The sequence below is a fragment of the Rhincodon typus genome, chromosome 9, assembly GCF_021869965.1.
Source record: "Rhincodon typus isolate 14 chromosome 9, sRhiTyp1.1, whole genome shotgun sequence".
Lineage (NCBI taxonomy): Eukaryota > Metazoa > Chordata > Chondrichthyes > Orectolobiformes > Rhincodontidae > Rhincodon > Rhincodon typus.
In genome coordinates, this window is record NC_063340.1 from 75,232,639 (window position 1) to 75,251,386 (window position 18,748).

The following is an 18,748-nucleotide window of genomic DNA, read 5'->3' on the forward strand; positions in this document are numbered from 1 at the left end:
CGAAACGTCAGCTTTCCTGCTCCTCTGATGCTGCTTGGCCTGCTGTGTTCATCCAGCTCTACACCTTGTTATCTCAGATTCTCCAGCATCGGCAGTTCCTACTATCTCTTGCTGTTTGTACTGACGGTTCTTCAGCTCACTTGGGAAACTCTACAGTTTGCTAACTGGCAGCCGGGAACAAGGGAAGACAACCATCAAACTGAGTTTGCAAGCTGCAGCCAAACAAAAGGAGTTCGCTCACATTGTAAATAATGAATTTTGCAAACTATACAGCAGCAAATGATAATATTTTAAATTACTTTGAGGGAACAGGGCAAGAGTATGTTCGTTCAAACTAGATTTAAAAAAAGTTTTCGGACTGGCAACAGGATTTTCGTCTACTTGCAAAGTGTTTAAAATGCATTGGGATCCCATACTGTATCCTGAAAACATTGATGAAACTGTTCCGTATTGAGGATTTGTGAAGTAAGGTTCTTGCGAACAATTTGTGAGGTAAACTTAAGTAAAACAAGCGGGCGTTTTTATTGCTGAGACCCTGTTAAAATATTACTGATTGAACTGGCTCTTATTTTTCCTGAACAGCCGGGTCCAGCCACAACAGTTGACAAAACCAAGACAAGTGATGTGGTGGGACAGGCCGCTCTGAAAGGAGCACGGAATTCGAAACAGTTCAAACGCGTTAGGGTCGGTACGGTGTCCCCCACGGCTAACAAGTGAAATGCGCAGACTCAGGATCCATCCCAGCGCTGCAGTGACTTTCAAAGGTGAGTGATTGTGAAAGGTCGGGCGCGATTAAAACAACCGCACGCTGTTCTTCATGAGAACAGGATGTCATTCCAGGTTTTTGGTATCCGTCATCGTGTCGCTGGCTGAATACTGGGGGTTCAGTGTCTCTGGGTATAGGTTGAATATTGAGTATTTAGTGTCTCCAGTTACAGGATACGTACTGACCATTGACACTTTTCCATATAATTATACATAAGTTGTGAACCTGTTCTTGTGAAATTGCTTTTAGGTCTGCTGATTCGTCTTTTGTAACAGTGCATAGTATGTATTGGTATTATAACAGCCAACGTTTACTAAATATCTAAATGTGAACTGTCAGGCTGGAGTAGTGTGAAACATTATTGGTGGGTTTGCTGTGAATATAATCAGAGAATACCTTTCAGGATATTCTTGTAGTTGGTGAGATTATATGAAACAAAAACAGAAAATGCTGGAAAATCTCAGCAGGTCTGGCAGCATGTGTGGAGAGAAATTATGAGCTCTTAAATCTTTGACAATGGTGTTTAAAATTGGGAAGAGACCAAACAAACACAGTTGGAAAACTCAAATTGCAAGATGGTTTGGTTGGACAAGGTCACAGAGATAGGTGTGTAACAGGATTGTTTAGCTTTAAAAATGAGCAAAGAATGTCATTATCAATACTTTGGAATCTGTGCAACTAGTGCTATTGTTAGCAGTAATCATCTCAGGATAAGATCGTTTGACAAAATTGAAGCTCTTTCTGAAAATTAGTGGAAGTGTTGTTGAGAACTTTAGAATAGTTGACTCAATTGTGTTACATTATTAAAGTTTAAGGACCAATTGGAGAGGATGATATTGCAGAATTTCATATATGAAGATACGGTTGAAGAAGATTCCATGATTACATGCAATTGGGATCAACTTGAGTGAACTGATTGGGAAGACAATGGGAGCAGAGGCTAAGATGCGAAGTTTCTAGTGGGTTGACTTCACTGCTGTCACGGTGAAGTTAGAAACTGATATTAAATCTTCTGAAACAAGAACATTAGGGAATGTTGCTTGTGGGTTGAGGAAGAATTGTGGTCTAGAGAAGGTTTTTAAATTTTTCTCTTATTTGAATTCAAACTTCATCTGCTGTGGTGGGACTCCAAGGCCAGGTACACAGAGCCTGGGTCTCTGGATTAATAGTCTAGCGATCATACCACTAGGCCACTGCTTCCCCTTTTTAAAGATAGTCCTCATGGTAACCTCAGCTGGTATGGGAATTGAACCCACACTGTTGTCATCACTCTGCATTGCAAACGAGCTGTCCAGCCAATTCATAGGATGGAGGAATCAAAGAATCCATACATTCCATAAAGAGGCCATTTGGCCCATCGAGTCTGCAAAAACCTTCCAAACAGCATCCCATCAGACCTAGCCACACTATCTTATCCTCGTAACCTCACAATTACCATAGCTAATACACCTAGCCTGCACATGACGTTGTTGGCTTGTTCGCCGAGCTGGCCTGTTCTCATTAAGACGTTTCGTTACCATGCTAGATGATGAAACATCTGAACGAGAACAAGCCAGCTTGCTGAGCAAGCCAACAACCTCACCCACAACCTGAGCTACGGATCTTTGCCAAAACTTTGAATAGCCTGTACATCCCTGGACACTATGGGAGAATTTAACATGGCCAGTCCACCTAACCTGCCTGTCATCGAACTGTGGGAGGAAACCCATGCAGACATGGGGAGAATATGCAAACCCTGCAAAGTCATCCAAGGCTGGAATCGAACCTGGATCCTGGGTGCTGTGAAACAGCGGCAGAGACCACTGTGCCATCCAAAATAACACGACATCAGCAGGAACACCCCCCCACCCGACATGCACGCAGTCTGATTTAAGCAATTTGAAAGATTGTGATACAGTTCATGTTCACCAAAGGTGCCTATCTGAAGGGGGCTCCCAGATTTGAATTAGGGACCTCTTGATCTGCAGTCAAATGCTCTACCACTGAGCTATACCCTCATTATTCATTGCCTGGACCAGCATTTATTCCCAACCTTGGCTGCCTTGAGAAGGTGGCGATGAGTTGCCTTGAACAGCTTTAGTCCTAGTGCTCTATGTAGGCCTACAATGCTGTTAGGAAATGAATTCCAGGATTTTAACCCAACGACACTGAAGGAACAGTGATATATTTCCATGTTGGGATGGTGTGTGGCTTGGAGTGGAATTTTGCAGGTGGTGATGTTTTTATGTGTCTTGTCCTTCCATATGGAAATGGTCTTGGGTTTGGAAGATGATGTCTCAGGAGCTTTAGTGTATTTCGACAGTAGATGGTACACATTCTTGCTACTGAACATTGGTGCCAGAGGGAGTGGATGCTTGTGGATGGGGTGCTAATTAAGTGGCTGCTCTATCCTGGATGGTCTCAAGCTTCTTGAGTGTTGTTGGAGCTGCACTCATCCAGCCAAGTAGGAATATTCCATCACACTCCTGACTTGTGCCTTGTAGTTGGTGGACAGGCTTTGGAGAGTCAGGTGGTGAGTTACTTGCTGCAGGATTCTCAAGCCCTGACTGGCTCTTGTAGCCACTGTATTTGTATGATGACCCCAATTCAGTTTCTGGTCAATGGTAACCCCCAGGATGTTGATAATGGGGGATTCAGTGATGGTATTGCTATTGAATGTCAAGGGGCAGTGGTTAGATTGTACCTTTTTGGAGATGGTCATTACCTGGCATTTGTGTGGTTAAATGCTAGTTGGCACTTTTCAGCCAAAGCCTGAATATTGTCCAAGTCTTGCTGCATTTGAACATGGACTTCTTCGGTGTCTGAGGAGTGACAAACAACACCTGAGTATTATGCAAACATCTACTTCTGACCTTTATAGTGGGAATGTCATTGATGAAGATGGTTGGACCTAGGACACTACCCTGTGGAACTAGGGCTCTTGTGCATTGGTGTCCATATGTCTGGGTCAGGAAGCCCAGGTTCAAGCCCCACCTGCACCAGAGGTGTGTAATAGCATCTCTGAAAAGGTTGAGTAGAAATACCTACCCTGAGGACTGCAGCGATGACTTCCAAAAACCACAACCCTCTTCCATTGGACCAAGTATGACCCTAGCCAGCGGTGAGTTTCCCCCTTTATTCCAGTTTTGCTCATGCTCCTTGATGCCACACTCAGTCACGTGGCCTTAATGGCAAGAGCAGGTACTCTCACCTCCTCCTTGGATTTCAGCTCTATTGTCCATGTTTGAATTAAGCTTGTAATGAGGTGAGGAGTCAAATGGCCCGGGTGGAACAGCAAACAGAGTGCCAATGAACAGGTAATATTTGATAGCATCATCCATCACTTTGAGAGTCAACTGATGGGGCATTAATTGGCCAGGTTGGATTTGACCTGCTTTTTTGTGTACAGCATGTACCTGGGCAATTTTCTACATTATCAGGTAGTTGCCAGTGTTGTAATTGTGCTGGGAAAAGCTTGACAAGGGGTGCAGCAAGTTCTGGAGCACAAGTCTTCAGTGCTATTGCTGGAATGTTGTCAGGGTCCATAGTTTTTGCTGCAACCAATGCCTTTTGTATCCATGTGCATTTGTGGCAGACATATTGCTGAGGATGAGTTTAAGTATGTTTTTCTCTTGTTTTGATTCCCTCACCATCTGCTGTGGCATTGTCCTTTAGGACTAGACCAGCTTGATCAGTAATACTGTTGCCAAGTCACTCTGGTTGGGAAATTTCAATGTCCATCACCAAGAGTACATTCTGCACCCCTGCTATCCACCATGTTTCCTCCAAGTGTTGTTCAACATGGAGGATAATTCAAGGGAGGAAAATATGTATTAATTAGCAGGAGGTTTCCTTGCCTGTGTTTGAACTAGTGACTCAGCCACCATGAAGTCTCATGGAAATGTTGAGGACTCCCAGGGCTGCTCCCAACTATGTGCTATTGTGCTGCCACCTCTGCTGAGCCTGTCCTGCTGATGCAACAGGATGTATCAACGGATAATAATCATGGTGTTGGGGACAGTCATATACTTTTGAGATAAGCAAGTCTCGAGAGGATAAAGAAGTTTACGTAGAGATATTGATAGGATAAGTAAGTGGGCAAGAAGTTGGCAAATGGAGTATATTATGGTAAAATGTGAGGTGATTCATTTTGAAAGGGAGAATGAGAACTGAGAATTGGAGGTACTTGTGCATGAAAACCAGAGAGCTAGCACACAGGTGCAGAAGGTAATCAGGAAGGCTAATGGATGTTGGCCCTTATTTCAAGAGGTTTAAGTTTAAGAGTAGGGAGGATTTACTGCAATACTGAGAGCAGTTTTGGTCCACTTATTTAAGGAAAGATATTATTTCATTGAAGGCAGTTCAGAGAATATTAACTAGGATGATCCCTGGTATGGAGGGATTGTCTTATGAATAAAAGTTAAACAGGTTGGGACTCTACTCGTTGGAATTTTGGAAAAATGAGAGGTGATCTCATTGAAGCATGTAGGATTCTTAAGGGGCTTGACAAGGTAAATGCTGAGAGGATGTTCCCCTCATGGGAGAGTCTAGGACCAGAAGGCATAGTCTCAGAATAAAGGGGTGCCAGTTTAAGACTGAGATGAGGAAAAATTTCTTCTGAGTTGAGTCTTTGGAACTCCTTGCCATAGAGAACTCTGTATATTGAGGGCTGAGCTAGATGGATTTTTTATCAATGGGATAATCAAGGGTTACAGGGACGTGGACGTGGAAGCGGCTCAGTGGTTAGCACTGCTGCCTCACTGCGCCAGGGACCCGATGTTTGATTCCACCTTCGGGTGACTGTCTGTGTAGAGTTTGCACGTTCTCCCCGTGTCTGCGTGGGTTTCCTCCTGCAGTCCAAATGTGCAGGTTAGGTGGATTGACCATGCTAAATTGCCCATAGTGTTCAGGGATGTGTAGATTAGGTGGGTTATGGGGAATGGGTCTGGGTGGAATGCTCTGAGGGGCAGAGTGGACTTGTTGGGCCGAAGGGCCTGGTTCTGCACTGTGGGGATTCTATGATCTATGATCAGATCAGCCACGATTCTACAGAATGATGGGGCAAGTGCAAAAGGCTGAACAGTCAATTTCTGTTCCTGTTTTTTTTTTCAATCTTATCATCTACTGATCTTATCGTCCCAATTTTGATAGTAAGGAGGACAAGACAGGGTGAACATGGCTGTTTTTGTTGGTGCCAAGGTTTTATGTCCGATAGTCTGTCCGGTTTCATTTCATTTTTCCAAGACTTGCTGGTGATTGTTACAGTTCTGGCTTGCTATGGCTTACTGAGGGCAGTTAAGAGTCATGCACATTGGTGTGAATCTTAAGTCACACGTAGGCTAAATTAGATAAGGATGACCATTTCCTTAGTGAACCAGATGCGTTTTCTGACGATGGTTTCATGGTCATCTTTAGACTCTTAGTTCTAGATTTTTAAATTGCATTCAAATACCACCATCTGCCATGTCAACATTTAAATCTGGGTCCCTAGAATAGTAACTACTAGAGCGCTGGATGAAAAGCCTAGCACTAAAACGGAAGCAATGGCCTAGTGGTATTAAGGGAATTTATCATCCAGGAATTGCATCCTGAGGTGTGGGGCATTTGTGGATTGAGTAAGTAAGGAGTTCATTACCTAAACTTTCATTTAATGGGCTGCACAGACAAAAAAAGCTAGAATCGTTTTTAAATTGTTCAACAGTTGAAAACATTTTCGGTAGTTACGTGGAATAAGTACCCTCCTCAACATCTATTTGAGACATGCCTATTAGCTGCGACAGCACATTTGCTTTAATAAGTCAAGTGTGGACACTTTGCAATTATTGGAAAGAATCTGACTCAAAACTGATCCTGGTTGAAAGATACTCATTAGATAACATTAGGATGCAATAAATGTTGTGTTCCTGGTTCTGTAGAGTCCATCCATAGATTTGTTGTGGCATGTTTTAGTTTACTGTTTTGATAGTCAAATTATACTGAAGAAATTAAATGGTCTCTGCTGCTTTTGGTATATCTGCAGGGATTTAACTGAATCTGCTTTAGTTTTCTCTCAACTTCACTGCAAGAAGTTATGTTCATTGGCATAACCAAAACTATTACAGCAGAGCACAATTCAGGAAAAGATACATTGCAAATTATAGTTTTGAAAAACTCTATATTCTCGCACTTTAAGAATAAGCACATCGTCAGTTGTTAACTATATCTTTCGATTAGGCTGACATATTAATTCTCTGGTTTACTTATTTCCAGGTAATGTTGTAATCAGGTTACTAAGAGCAGAGTTATCCCATCTGTCCTGGTCAATAATTATCATTTAATTAATAATAACACTAGACTGTCTAATTGTCACTTGTTTTGTGGAAAATCGTTGTTGGCAATTTGCCTGTTGCATTTCCTGCATTATAACAGTAACCAACATTCAGAAGTACTTCATTGGGCTGTAAAGCACTTGTGTGTCCAAGGATGTGAAGGATACGTTTATACAGCAAGTATTTTTATACTCTATAAACAAGAATCAGATGAGTGTTTATGGTTGCCCCCCCGCTCCATTTCTCTTTAAGAATGTCACCCAAAACTATGGAACCATTAGCAAGACGACTCTTTAGAGGAGTTTTAATCGCAGAGGTTGCAGGAGTGATTGGAGCATACTGGCTGTTTCAAAGGATGAATACCAGTCAAGGTAGGAATAATTTAATGCATCTAATATTTTTCTTCATTGGTTAATCGCTAAGTAGGACTGACTCACTTCAGTTAATAATTCATTAACTTAATATTTATGCTGAAAAATACCAGAGTAAAAATATTTTACAAGGCTTTTGTGGCAGTGTTGTGAAGGCAAATCGGGGCAGAACTTGTACACTTTAATGGTAAGGTCCTGGAAAGTGTTGCTGAATGAAGAGGCCTTGGAGTGCAGGTTCATAGTTCCTTGAAAGTGGAGACGCAAGTAGGTAAGATAGTGAAGGCGGCATACGGTAGGCTTGCCTTTATTGGTCAGCGCATTGAGTATAGGTGGTGGGAGGTCATGTTGAGGCTGTACAGGACATTGGTTAGGCCACTTTTGAAATACTGCATGCAATTCTGGTCTCCCTGCTTTTGATATGGTGCAACTTGAAAGGGGTTCAGAAAAGATTTAAGGATGTTGCCAGGGCTGGGGGGTTTGAAGCTATAGGGAGAGGCTGAATAGGCTGGGGCTATTTTCCCTGGAGTGTTAGAGGCTGAGGGGTGACCTTAAAGGTTTATAAAATCATGACAGGCATGGATAGGGCTAATAGCCAAGGTCTTCCCCCCCCAACCCTAGGGAAAAGAGTCAAAAACTAGAGGGCACAGGTTTAGGTGAGAGGGGAAAGACGTAAAAGGGACCTAAAGGGGCAACTTTTTTGTGCATAGGGTGGTGTGTATGGAATGAGCTGCCAGAGGAAGTGGTGAAGGCTGGTACAACCACATTTAAAAGGCACCTGGCTGGGTATATGAATAGGAGGGGCTTAAAGGGATATGGGCCAAATGCTGGCAAACAGGACTAGATTTATCTAGGATAGCTGGTTGGTGTGGACGAGTTGGACCAAAGGGTCTGTTTCCATGCTGTACATCTCCATGACTATGTTCCCTCAAGTCCCATCTTCTCTATGGTGCTTATAAAATGTCTGAACAAGTTGATTAAAAATATTAAATTTATCTAGGCATTTAACAAGCTTACAGAAGACATACCAGTTACTGCACTGCTTAGGTTAACAATTCTGGTATGAAATTAAGCACAATTAACACCCTCTGCTTCCCAACTGTTGTTTTTCAGAATCTGGTGAAAAATTAGCATTAGATCTGCCCCTTTGCTTTATGTATTCCCAAACAAACAAACAACTGAAAGCCTTTGGTCTTGGTAACTGCTTTTAGTAGCATGAAGATTAAACATTATACAAAGTGTATTTTTTCCACCCCCCCAGAGTTCAGACATTCAGTAAAAAGAAGGTTTCCATCCATTTTGGAAGGTGAGTACCAGTTCTATTTGCTCAGATGAAGTTTGAGAGGTGAAATTGTGTTGTAAAAACTTCAACTGTTTTGAAATTTCTAAGCCGCTCTGAATTAAGTTTGAAGTCACAAATTCAGTTGAATTTATAGACAAAACATAAACAAGGGCAGCGTGAACAAAGACTTGTTAGATCTCTTAAAAAAAACAAATGGTTTAGTTTTGCACTTGAACTTATCTTTATACAAAATATAAACTTTTCTAATCCATGCATACTGCTTGAATAGTTGAGATTCTGATGTCATCTTCTGCATTCCAGTTTTTTAACCATCTTGTTCTGCATTCATGTTAGACTTTGCTGAAAGTTATTAAACTCTAAATCGTCCACTGTCAAAGTCCTTCTGACTTGCACAGTCTTCTCCGTTCTTAAAATGCAGCACCATTTTATAAATTGATACAAAATAATTTCCTTTACTATTTTCAGTTTATTATAAATCCAATGAGTGGGCAGGAATCTATGGAATCCGAGAACAGGATCAGGAAATGTGGTCCAAAAATAACCAGTAAATATGTAAGTACAAGTCTTTAATATGTAAAGGTTGATTTGCCAGGGAGGTTAGGAACAGTGTTTTACAAATACTTTTCTAAGCTTTGTTCATCTCTTGTTTAAAAATCTTTTGTGTTTATTTTGTAGTTTCTTGGCCTTGAAGTTGTTCTTCTGCTTGCGTAGCGTCCGTGCGTCTTTGCCTCTGATCCAAGCATCACGATCGGATTCCCACTGTAGCTGTTTCATACCTAGGGAAATAACATGTTGACATTCTTCAGTGAGCCACCATATAATTTCCAAGTGGAAAATCTTCAATAGATAAACTTATGAGGCTGGTATCTAGCCAATGGGAGGTTATAGCTTGACTATTCAAATGAAACATGGAATTAGATTTTCACATGTAAATAACATTTTTGTAACATTATACTGAAGGCTTATAAAATTGAGAATATAACTTTTTGGCTTTAAGCATACTAAAAATCCCAAATCACTATGTACTCAGTGTATAAGTGAAAAAAAATTAAGCCTATTATCTTTATATCGACACCAGTTACTTACTTGCTTTATCGTTGTTTGCCATTGCATTTATACCAATGTTGTCAAACTTTGATCCTGCGTTTTCATCCAGCAGATAACCAAACTGTTTAAACAAAAATACCTAAATTTAGTTTTTGTCAAAGCATTACAAAAAAATTACATATCATAAAATAACTTCTGCAGTATGGGCACTTATTTCTTTACCATGCATATTTTGATTTTTGAGTTCTAAATAACAAGAATACTCATCCTTCTTGGAAGATTGCCAATTACAAACTGGTAGAGCAATTTGCAGATGAATACTAAGCCGGCACCCTGAAGTTCGCATTTAAGTCTAACAGGATTGCTGTAATCGAATAACATCACCTTAGAATGACAATATATTACTTCTCACCTCTTCTGCAGCAGCAAACATGTTAGTGCTATCCTTAACACTCTTTTTTGGTTTCTTTCCTGAAACAGTACATATAATTCAGAAAATTTAAAAGTACCAACAACTTAACAAAAGCTACTGTTACAGAAATAATCCGATGCATCAACAACTCACTTTTTTCCATTTTAATTTGGACTGAATGGAACTGAAAGATCGTACAAAACAATCTAGATTTCCATTCTAATGCCAGGCCAAAGTAGTGAAATGTACTACATAAATACAGTAAAAGACGGAAATTTTGAATTACTTTTTAATTCATTCATACGGTGAGGGATCACCGGCTAGGCCAGCATTTATTGACCATTCCTAATTGCCCACACGGTAGTTAAAAGTCAACCACATTGCTGTCGGTCTGCAGTCAAGTGTAGGTCAAACCAGGTAAGGATTGTAGTTTCCTTCCCAAAAGGACATCCGTGAACGAGATGGGTTTTTCTGACAATCAACAATGGATTCATGGCCATCATTAGACTCTTAATTCCAGATTTTTTTTAAAGTGTAAAATTCAAATTCCACCAGCTGCTGTGGTGGGATTCAAACCCAGGTCCCCAGAACATATGCTACGGCTCTGGATTAACAGTTCAGTGATAATATTTAAATTCATGAAACTTACTTTGATATGGGGTTAATATCATTCTGAAACATTAACATAATTTAGTTCAGGTATAGAGGCCCAATCTGGTTATGTTTTCATTACCAGATGAGCCTCATCTTTACCTGGAAATGCAGAGGTTAATTTTTCTTGGGTGTCTCCTTCAATAGATCAACTTATTAGTCAATAAGGAAATCTAAGATTCCTTTTCTTGTAGAATTCAATATCATAACATGTGGCAAATTCAGCAAGTTGAGGTTAATGTAATAAACTTCTACAAGAAGGAAACACTTTTGACTATCAAAACAAGGACAGAATTGGGGAAGTGAATACCAAAATATACAAAAACATAACTCTGGATATCAAGGTAGTAGCAGTTAGCTTATCTTTACCAATAAGAACACCAGTACTGCTTGATTAGGGAACTATAATCAGCCATAATTCACACTTTGTCATATCCAGTGAATCCTGGTATCTCCACAGAGTCAAATAACACATTGACACCTAATGACAGGCTGCATGAATAAACTGTATTTTGACACTAGTGAAAGCACAAGTTATAATTCAGGAGAAGTGAAATTAAGGAGTAAAAACGTTAAATGTTCTTAGAATAACCTTAAAAACCAACTGTTCTACAAAGGAGACTAATTAAAGCACTGAATGCTAATAATTTTCAAAAGTAATTTTGTACCTGAAACAAATTTGGCGAAATAAATGTCTTTTTTCCTTTTGCCAGACGTTTTACACTTCTTGCTTGTTAAGACACTGCCAATCTCTGTATATTTGTGAAAAAGTATTATACAAGAATGTTTCTGGTTAAATTATTTGCACTGTATAAAAGTCCAATTGTCTACTGATTATAGATTTGTGTAAAGAACAGGAAGTTTGAAAAAGCAGTTAGTGACATTTTTTTCCAAGATCTGAAAATGTGTTTAGGGTGTATTCTCACTTATTAACTCATGAAACAACTTAATATGCCAACCTTTAGTGCCTAGTAAATACTGTATGAGAAAGTACAACAAGTACCATCCAATATAATTTATAAAAGTTAAGATTTTGATTTATAAGTACTTAGCTTCTCTGAAGTTCATTGCACTTATTAGGATAAAACGTAGACATAGCTTTGTAAAATTAAGTTTTGTTATATAATATTGCAGCAAACATGAATAGTACCTTCTGTATCATCCAGTTCATCCATAAACATGCCACCATCTTCTCCAACCACTTCCTCAAAGTCGTCTTCACCCAAGCTTCCCAACGATACTTCGTCATCATTCAAATCACCCACATCATCTTCGAGGTCTGAATCAGTTTCTTCAACTTTTTTTGCATTTTTTGATTCCTGTTTTGTATTACTATGAAAATAGTGGACATTTGTCTTGACAAGTATATATAGCTTATATTTTGCTATTGCCCAATGATGTGTTGCTATAAATTTATCAAAACTGGTTGGTTTTCTCCCTCTATTATCAGAAAGCATGCCACCAAATTCTCCACTATGTTAGTGATAAGTGACCTGTTGTTTCTATTCAGTGTTGCAGATGCAACGTCTTCTCACACAGTAAGAAATTAAAATTTTATTTGGTTAGTAAGTTGAGTAAAGTAACAGTTAAAAGTGAACAAAACATGTGACTTTTGAATTATAAAGTTAGTTCCCACACAAACTCATCGCAGTTCTAAAGTAGGGTCTCCAGAATGTTGACTCTGCTTTCTCTCCACAGATGCTGCTAGACTTGTTCAGTTTCTCTAGCAATTTCTGATTTTGTTTCAAATCTTCAGCAACTGCAGTTTTTTTTTTTTAAAATATTACCATATTATTGTTCAGCTCGCATAAAAATACAAATTCAGTTGGAAAGCTGCTCAGTAAAGCACAGCAGAATATTCATTGCGATCAGAGTAGTCAAAATAAATTTAACCAGAGAACAGCATTAACTGAGCCACAGACATAGTAGAGCCCAGTTCTGCAAATCTAACATGCAGATCTCTAATGGCAAATAGTCATGATTTCTCATCCATTAAATAATCTCCATTCATACTAAAATATTTTCATGTAATTGTGTCAAGGTTATGGAGTGCAAATCAAAATTGTTCCTCAAGCTTGCATCAAGCTACACTGGAACAATGTAGCAAGCTTTATAGACTGAAATGTCAGTGTGAGAGCATGGTGGAAAATTAAGATAACAAGAAATCAGAAAATTTGGGTCATGCTTGAGGTGTGAAACAAAGTGTCACCCAGTCTGTGATTAGTTCAAATTTTAACATAACGGTAGGAGGAGTATGTGGCGGTGACATTGCCTGGAGTGGAGACTCACATTGACAGTGGGTCACTTGACTCAATCAAGTTCAAGCACTTTAGATCAGAAACTGTGCCACCTTGATTTCGTTCTTTAGTTTTTATCCTTCCCTTTAGTTTGAGGATTTTGTATTGTTTCTTCCTTTATCCTTCCAAGTTGCATTCATATGTAGCAATTCATGCCTCATTTGGACACCTTTATTTCATCATAACATCTATTAGCACTCATTTTGGTGATAATGAAATATTTTGTTATTTAATCTTCCCTGGTCTCTATCCTAGCACAGATCTTCCCTTTTGTTCTTCCTGCCCTCTCTCCCTTCTGCTGGTTTAAAAGTTCTCCCGTATTCTCTCTCTTCCACTCGGACAAAAAGGTGGTCAACTTAAAATGTCAACCTCAATTATCTCCATAGATGCCATCTGACCTGCTGAGTTTGTCCAGTTGTTTTCATTCTTGTTTCAGATTTCTAGTATCCGCAGTATTTTATTTTAGCTTTTATCTCAGTTCAGTTTTTACCCAATATCCACTTCATTCTTAGGGCAGTGTGGGGATTATAATAAAACAAAGAACTGCTGAATCACTGGACTTCAAATATTAACTCTGCTTTCTTCCCATGGATGCTGTCAGATCTGCTGAGTTGCACCAGCAATTTCTGTTTTGACTTCTGGGAAGTGATATTTTAGACTTCCACACTCTGAAAAAGGCTTCAATTTTCACTCCAAAACAATCTAGTGGCAATTTCAAGTTTACATCCTGTCTGTTGCTATAAAGAAGATATTCAGATTCATCCACTATGGATCAAAAAATAAATGATGTCATAGTTGCCCAAACTGAACTCCATGGGGTGGCAAGGTGGTTAGCACTGCTCCCTCACAGTGCGGGGAACCCAGGTTCAATTTCAACCTTGGGCAACTGTCTGTGTGGGTTTTCTTCCACAGTCCAAAGACGTGCAGGTTAAGTAGATTGGCCATGGGAAATGCAGGGTTATAGGGCGGTGTGGGTTGTTTGGGTAGGATGCTATTCCAAGTGTCGGCGTTGACTCAATGGGCTAAATAGCCTGCTTTCACGCTGTAGGAATTCTATGATTTCTACATCTATAGATTCACCTACTTAATTTGTTTGTCCATCTGTAACTTTCTGTTCCCATCACAGAATTTGCTGTGCCTCCTAACTTATGTTGTCGTTGGTAAAGTTGATATTTTACTCTGTATTCCTTCATCTAAACCCTGAATATGTGATTGTATGATGAAGAACCAAGGGCTTAGATCAAACTTCCAAGGAACATCACTTGCCACATTCTGACAATCAGAAAACAAACACTTTATTCCTAAAATAAAACAAAACTGTGGGTGCTGGATATCTGAAACAAAAAGAAATTGCTGGAGAAAGTCTGGCAGCACCTATGGAGAAAACAGAATTAACATTTTGATTCTGGTGACCTTTCTTCAGAACTTGGTCCTTTATTCCTAATTTCTGTTTCCTACCAACTTACAAACACAATCACACTTGCTGATAATCTCATGTGCAATACTCTAAAAACTTTGCTGAATGACAGGGCTTAGAATACTTGTCAAAATGAACAGGCAACATGTCAATTTACATCAGAAAAATTGACCAAAACACTAAGTACACAAAACAGCAAGACACACTTTCCCACCCCCACCCCCCGCAAAAAAAAATTGCAGTAATTAGCTGAATCTGTACAACAGGATAAATCTTACCTGGCAAAATCTAAACTGTCATCAATTAATGTATTATAAGATTTTTCTCCTTCATAGAAATCTGAAATGGTACAATGCACAAGGTAAACACAATTCAAAATATTTCATTCTTCATTTATACTACAGTGAAACAACAGCAGATTATACACTTTGACAAGAGGAGCTATCATTGTTAGAATCCCTACAAGTTCACACTGACCCTCCAAAGAGCATCCCACACAGACCCCGCTCCCCCTATGTTTTCCCATGGCTACACCACCTGGCCGACACATCCCTGGACACTATGGCTGTGCTAAATTACCCCAATGCACCTAACCTGCACATCTTTGGTCTGTGGGAGGAAACCCACACGGATGTGGGGAGAATGTGCAAATTCCGCACAGACAGACAATCACCCGCGAGTGGAATCAAACCTGGGTCCTTCACTGCCGCCTCAAAAGCAGGGACCCGGGTTTGATTCCAGCCTCGGGTGACTGTCTGTGTGGAGTTTGCACGTTCAATCTGTTCTTGTGCAGGTTTTCTCCCACAGTACAAGGATGTGTAGGTTATGTGGATTGCCAATGCTAAATTGCCCATAGTGTCCAGGAATGTGTAGGCTAGGTGGGTTAGCCGAGGGGAATGCATGATTACAGGGATGGGTCTGGGTAGGATGCTCTTCAGAGGGTCAGTATGGACTCAAGGGGCCAAATGGTCTGCTCATACACTGTAGGGATTCTATGATAGATATTGCCTACCACCATGATTCTACACGTTAGTTAGACAAAATTCTAAATCGAAAGCTGCATACCTTTCAACACACATTTAAATCTACTTTAATAATGCTTACCAAGCAGCCGCTCGAATTCATCATCATCTACATCCTCCATGGCTTCATCACTTCCTCGGAATCTTTGTTGCTTCTCCGATGCATTAAGTCTTTTGTAATATCTGAATAAAGTTACCATCCAATAGATAATTAGGTACTCTAGAAGTCAAAGTTGTTAAAATGTTAAAACTATAGTTTTGTTGCCATTGGGTTCAAAACTGTTGGTGACCTTGTCTCTATTTTCAACCTATGTTAGCTAAAACTCTAGTTTAAATATCACCAGTATTTTGAAAAATAGCAGCCAAATCTTTGTTGCATATTGTTATCGTTGTTTCAATTATTAGATCTAAAAACTTTAAAAGAAAATAAATTAGCCATATATTCTCCAAATAAGAAATTTTCTAATCATATCATCAGCCTTCTAAGCTGTTATATTAAATGTCTTGAATTTCTGTGTCAAGGTGTGGTTAAGAAGAGTGAGGCATTATAAAATAACTGGAAACACAACGTGACCTGCTACTTAAGATAACTAACATAGAAGAAACGCTAATGTTTGTTACTCATTGTGCACTGGTGAATATTGACATAAATGCTGGCCTTGCCAGCAATGTCCACAATCTATATTTAAACAACTTAAATTTAAATTGCACCTTTTAATATATTAAAATATCTCAAGAAGATTTTCAGGAACGTAATTAGTCGAAACAAATTGACACCAAGCAAGGAAACATCAAGACAGGTGATCAAAGCTTGATCAAACAAATAGGTATAATGGAATTTTGCATGAGGAAGAGGAAGGTAAGATTAAAGGCTCTAATCAGCTGTAGGTGGAAGTCGGTGGTGTAAAAGTCAGAAATCTCTGCAGCATTAATCAGCAGATTGTAGGTGGTGAGAGAGAGAGATCGAGATAGTTGAGGCTATGGAGAGATTTGACCACGAGGTGTCATCAGTATACACGTGGAATCTTACATGTTGTTAGATCTCTTCAAGGAGCAACATGTAGTTAAGAAATAGTGGAGTGTTCTCGTGTGGTAGTGTCCCTACCTCGGAGTCAGGAGATCTGGGTTCAATTCCCACCTGCTCCAGAGATATGTAATTATATCTCTGAACAGGTTGCTCAGAAAATTAGAAAATATGACAAAAGGGGGAGCAAAGATAGATCTGAGACAGCAGTGTAGGAACAGGAAGACAAGCCGTTACAGAATGCTCTCTAGTTAGAACGAGATAGACAAGAATGAACAAAATGAGGGCAATCAGTCAGCCACACAGCAGGGAGGGAAAGTGGAGTCACAGTCTTTTTAACTGTATTTTTGGTTACACCCCACATTCCTTCTAAAGCACTCCAAGATTTTACTTTTGTGAAGAGATAAATAAATGTATGTGTTATTGTGTTATTGTGTACTAATCAATCCCCTAACGTAGATAAAATCACAAATTTTAGAAGCAAATGCCATAGATCTTACCTGTGGAAAAATATTTCATCCACTGGGATTTGGCTCTCTTCACGTTCAATAAACTTCTGACTATTTACTGTAAAACATTATAAATCAAATCAATATTAAGAAGTCTGTTAAGTCCCATTTCAGATTTAGTCCTACGAAGTAATGATTTAAGTTTTGCAAACAAAAGGGCTGATTTGCCATCTTTGAAAAAGTATGACTTAGAGTTAGCAATAAATTTAAAGATGACAACAGATGAAATATTAGATTGCAAATGTGTTTATTCAATGCAGAACCACATTTAACCCATAAGATTTGCTTAAATTCATCTTAGTTTAACTACATAGGTGACCATATTTTCTATATTTTTCTGCTGATTTTTCTGCTGAATCCCAAAGTATTTCCAAATATCTCATACATTTCCTTCACAAGCAAGTACATCAAGCCCTAAATTATGAACAAAATTTTACAAGTCACTCACGAAAATCATTCCACCACATGAGTTACAAGAATATTACTGATAAGACTTGATTTTTTTGATCTTCAACAAATACTTTTCCACGCACTTTCCTCAGGTCTACAATTCACTAAACCCACAGTTGGGGCATTGTCAATAATGTTCTCTTCCTAATGGTGGGGAAATTTCAACAGTCCCCTTCAACAATACCCAAGTGGTTATTTTTTTATATTCCACAGTTTGATCAGCTAACTCAGTACAGACCAGTAACTTCTTTGATCTGCATCACTCAATGCCACACCTTAGTGCACCTAACTTACTGAGTGATTGGGGACGTTGGTTGTGAATCTATTATTAACAACAAGATTTAATTAGTAGAAAACACTGGAACCCATTCCAAAACTGAACTACAATGAAAACCAAAAGAACGACAGATGCAAAAAAACAGAAGTTGCTGGAAAAGCTCAGCAGGTCTGGCAGCATCTGTGAAGAAAAATCAGAGTTAACGTTTCAGGTCCAGTTTCAGGAGTTCTGAGGAAGGGTCACCAAATCCAAAAAGTTAACTGAGTTTTCCTCTCAGATGAGCATGTTTTATACTATCCTGGTGTATCCAACGTGCATAATAATCCACAAACAAGACAAGCAATCTTGTGTGCTATTGTGTAAACATTATCCAGACTATAGACATCTCCATTATTTTCCAATATTCAAAATGTCAATAACAATTTTATCCATACTCAGCCACAGATACACACAAAATCAGTAATGTATGGTTTGTACAATCATGATTGTTTAAAGTCTTTGTATAGAAATAGCTGCAAGAGGACAATAAATATACATTTTCAAAATGATGAGGCCTAATATGGTTAAAGCAAAGTTGATCACTGTATTCCAATGCTGGGTATACTGTTGTTTCATTAATTACCTGGCAGGTTACGCACATCATTCAACAGAAGTTTCTGTTTAGGCTGCATCACTACACTGTCAGTGTTTTCTGCAACAAAGAAGATATTTTTCAAAAGACTAATCCAAATCAAAGAATTTTATGAATGTTATAAATGTACACATGAAAAGGAAAGGCAGGAAAAAGCCAATGAGGTTAATAAGCATGTTTTATACTACCCTGGTGTATCCAATGTGCATAATAATCCACAAACAACCTTGTGTACTATTGTGTACACATTATCCAGACTATAGACATCTCCATTATTTTCCAATATT

General features: G+C 39.1%; 2 protein-coding genes across 6 annotated transcripts; one reads left to right on the forward strand and one right to left on the reverse strand.

Annotated features, from left to right (window-relative positions):
• The first annotated feature begins 30 nt into the window (after positions 1-30).
• LOC109914462 (protein CEBPZOS) lies at positions 31-9,963 on the forward strand. Of its 4 annotated transcripts, none has more exons than XM_048600710.1 (6): positions 31-492; positions 583-764; positions 7,306-7,424; positions 8,683-8,727; positions 9,190-9,276; positions 9,400-9,963. In XM_048600710.1, exons 3-5 carry the CDS (start codon positions 7,307-7,309, stop codon positions 9,270-9,272), a joined length of 246 nt encoding a protein of 81 aa, XP_048456667.1. In that variant the 5' UTR covers positions 31-492; positions 583-764; position 7,306; the 3' UTR covers positions 9,273-9,276; positions 9,400-9,963. The 4 variants fall into 4 exon arrangements, with proteins under 4 accessions (XP_048456667.1, XP_020369643.2, XP_048456665.1 ...); XM_020514054.2 differs by having other exon boundaries at positions 31-244; XM_048600707.1 differs by lacking the exons at positions 31-492; positions 583-764 and having other exon boundaries at positions 7,132-7,424.
• Positions 8,614-18,549, reverse strand: LOC109914460 (CCAAT enhancer binding protein zeta). Of its 2 annotated transcripts, XM_048600705.1 has the most exons (9): positions 18,453-18,549; positions 17,095-17,161; positions 15,653-15,753; positions 14,827-14,887; positions 11,985-12,166; positions 11,503-11,586; positions 10,184-10,242; positions 9,811-9,892; positions 8,614-9,500 (listed from the first exon to the last, which is right to left on the reverse strand). In XM_048600705.1, the coding sequence occupies exons 1-9, from the start codon at positions 18,499-18,501 to the stop codon at positions 9,361-9,363; spliced, it is 825 nt and encodes a 274-aa protein (XP_048456662.1). In that variant the 5' UTR covers positions 18,502-18,549; the 3' UTR covers positions 8,614-9,360. The 2 variants fall into 2 exon arrangements, with proteins under 2 accessions (XP_048456662.1, XP_048456663.1); XM_048600706.1 differs by lacking the exon at positions 11,503-11,586.
• Between the last annotated feature and the right edge of the window lie 199 nt (positions 18,550-18,748).

Excerpts from the sequence above, each read along its gene's own strand:
- LOC109914462 (XM_048600708.1), top strand. The coding sequence starts at position 7,274 with ATGGTTGCCCCCCCGCTCCATTTCTCTTTAAGAATGTCACCCAAAACT. Across the intron at positions 7,425-8,682 it reads AAGGATGAATACCAGTCAAG|AGTTCAGACATTCAGTAAAA; the intron begins GTAGGAATAATT and ends CCACCCCCCCAG. Across the intron at positions 8,728-9,189 it reads GTTTCCATCCATTTTGGAAG|TTTATTATAAATCCAATGAG; the intron begins GTGAGTACCAGT and ends TACTATTTTCAG.
- LOC109914460 (XM_048600705.1), bottom strand. The coding sequence starts at position 18,501 with ATGCAGCCTAAACAGAAACTTCTGTTGAATGATGTGCGTAACCTGCCA. Across the intron at positions 14,888-15,652 it reads TGAATTCGAGCGGCTGCTTG|ATTTCTATGAAGGAGAAAAA; the intron begins GTAAGCATTATT and ends GTACCATTTCAG. Across the intron at positions 9,893-10,183 it reads TGTTTGCTGCTGCAGAAGAG|TTTGGTTATCTGCTGGATGA; the intron begins GTGAGAAGTAAT and ends TTGTTTAAACAG.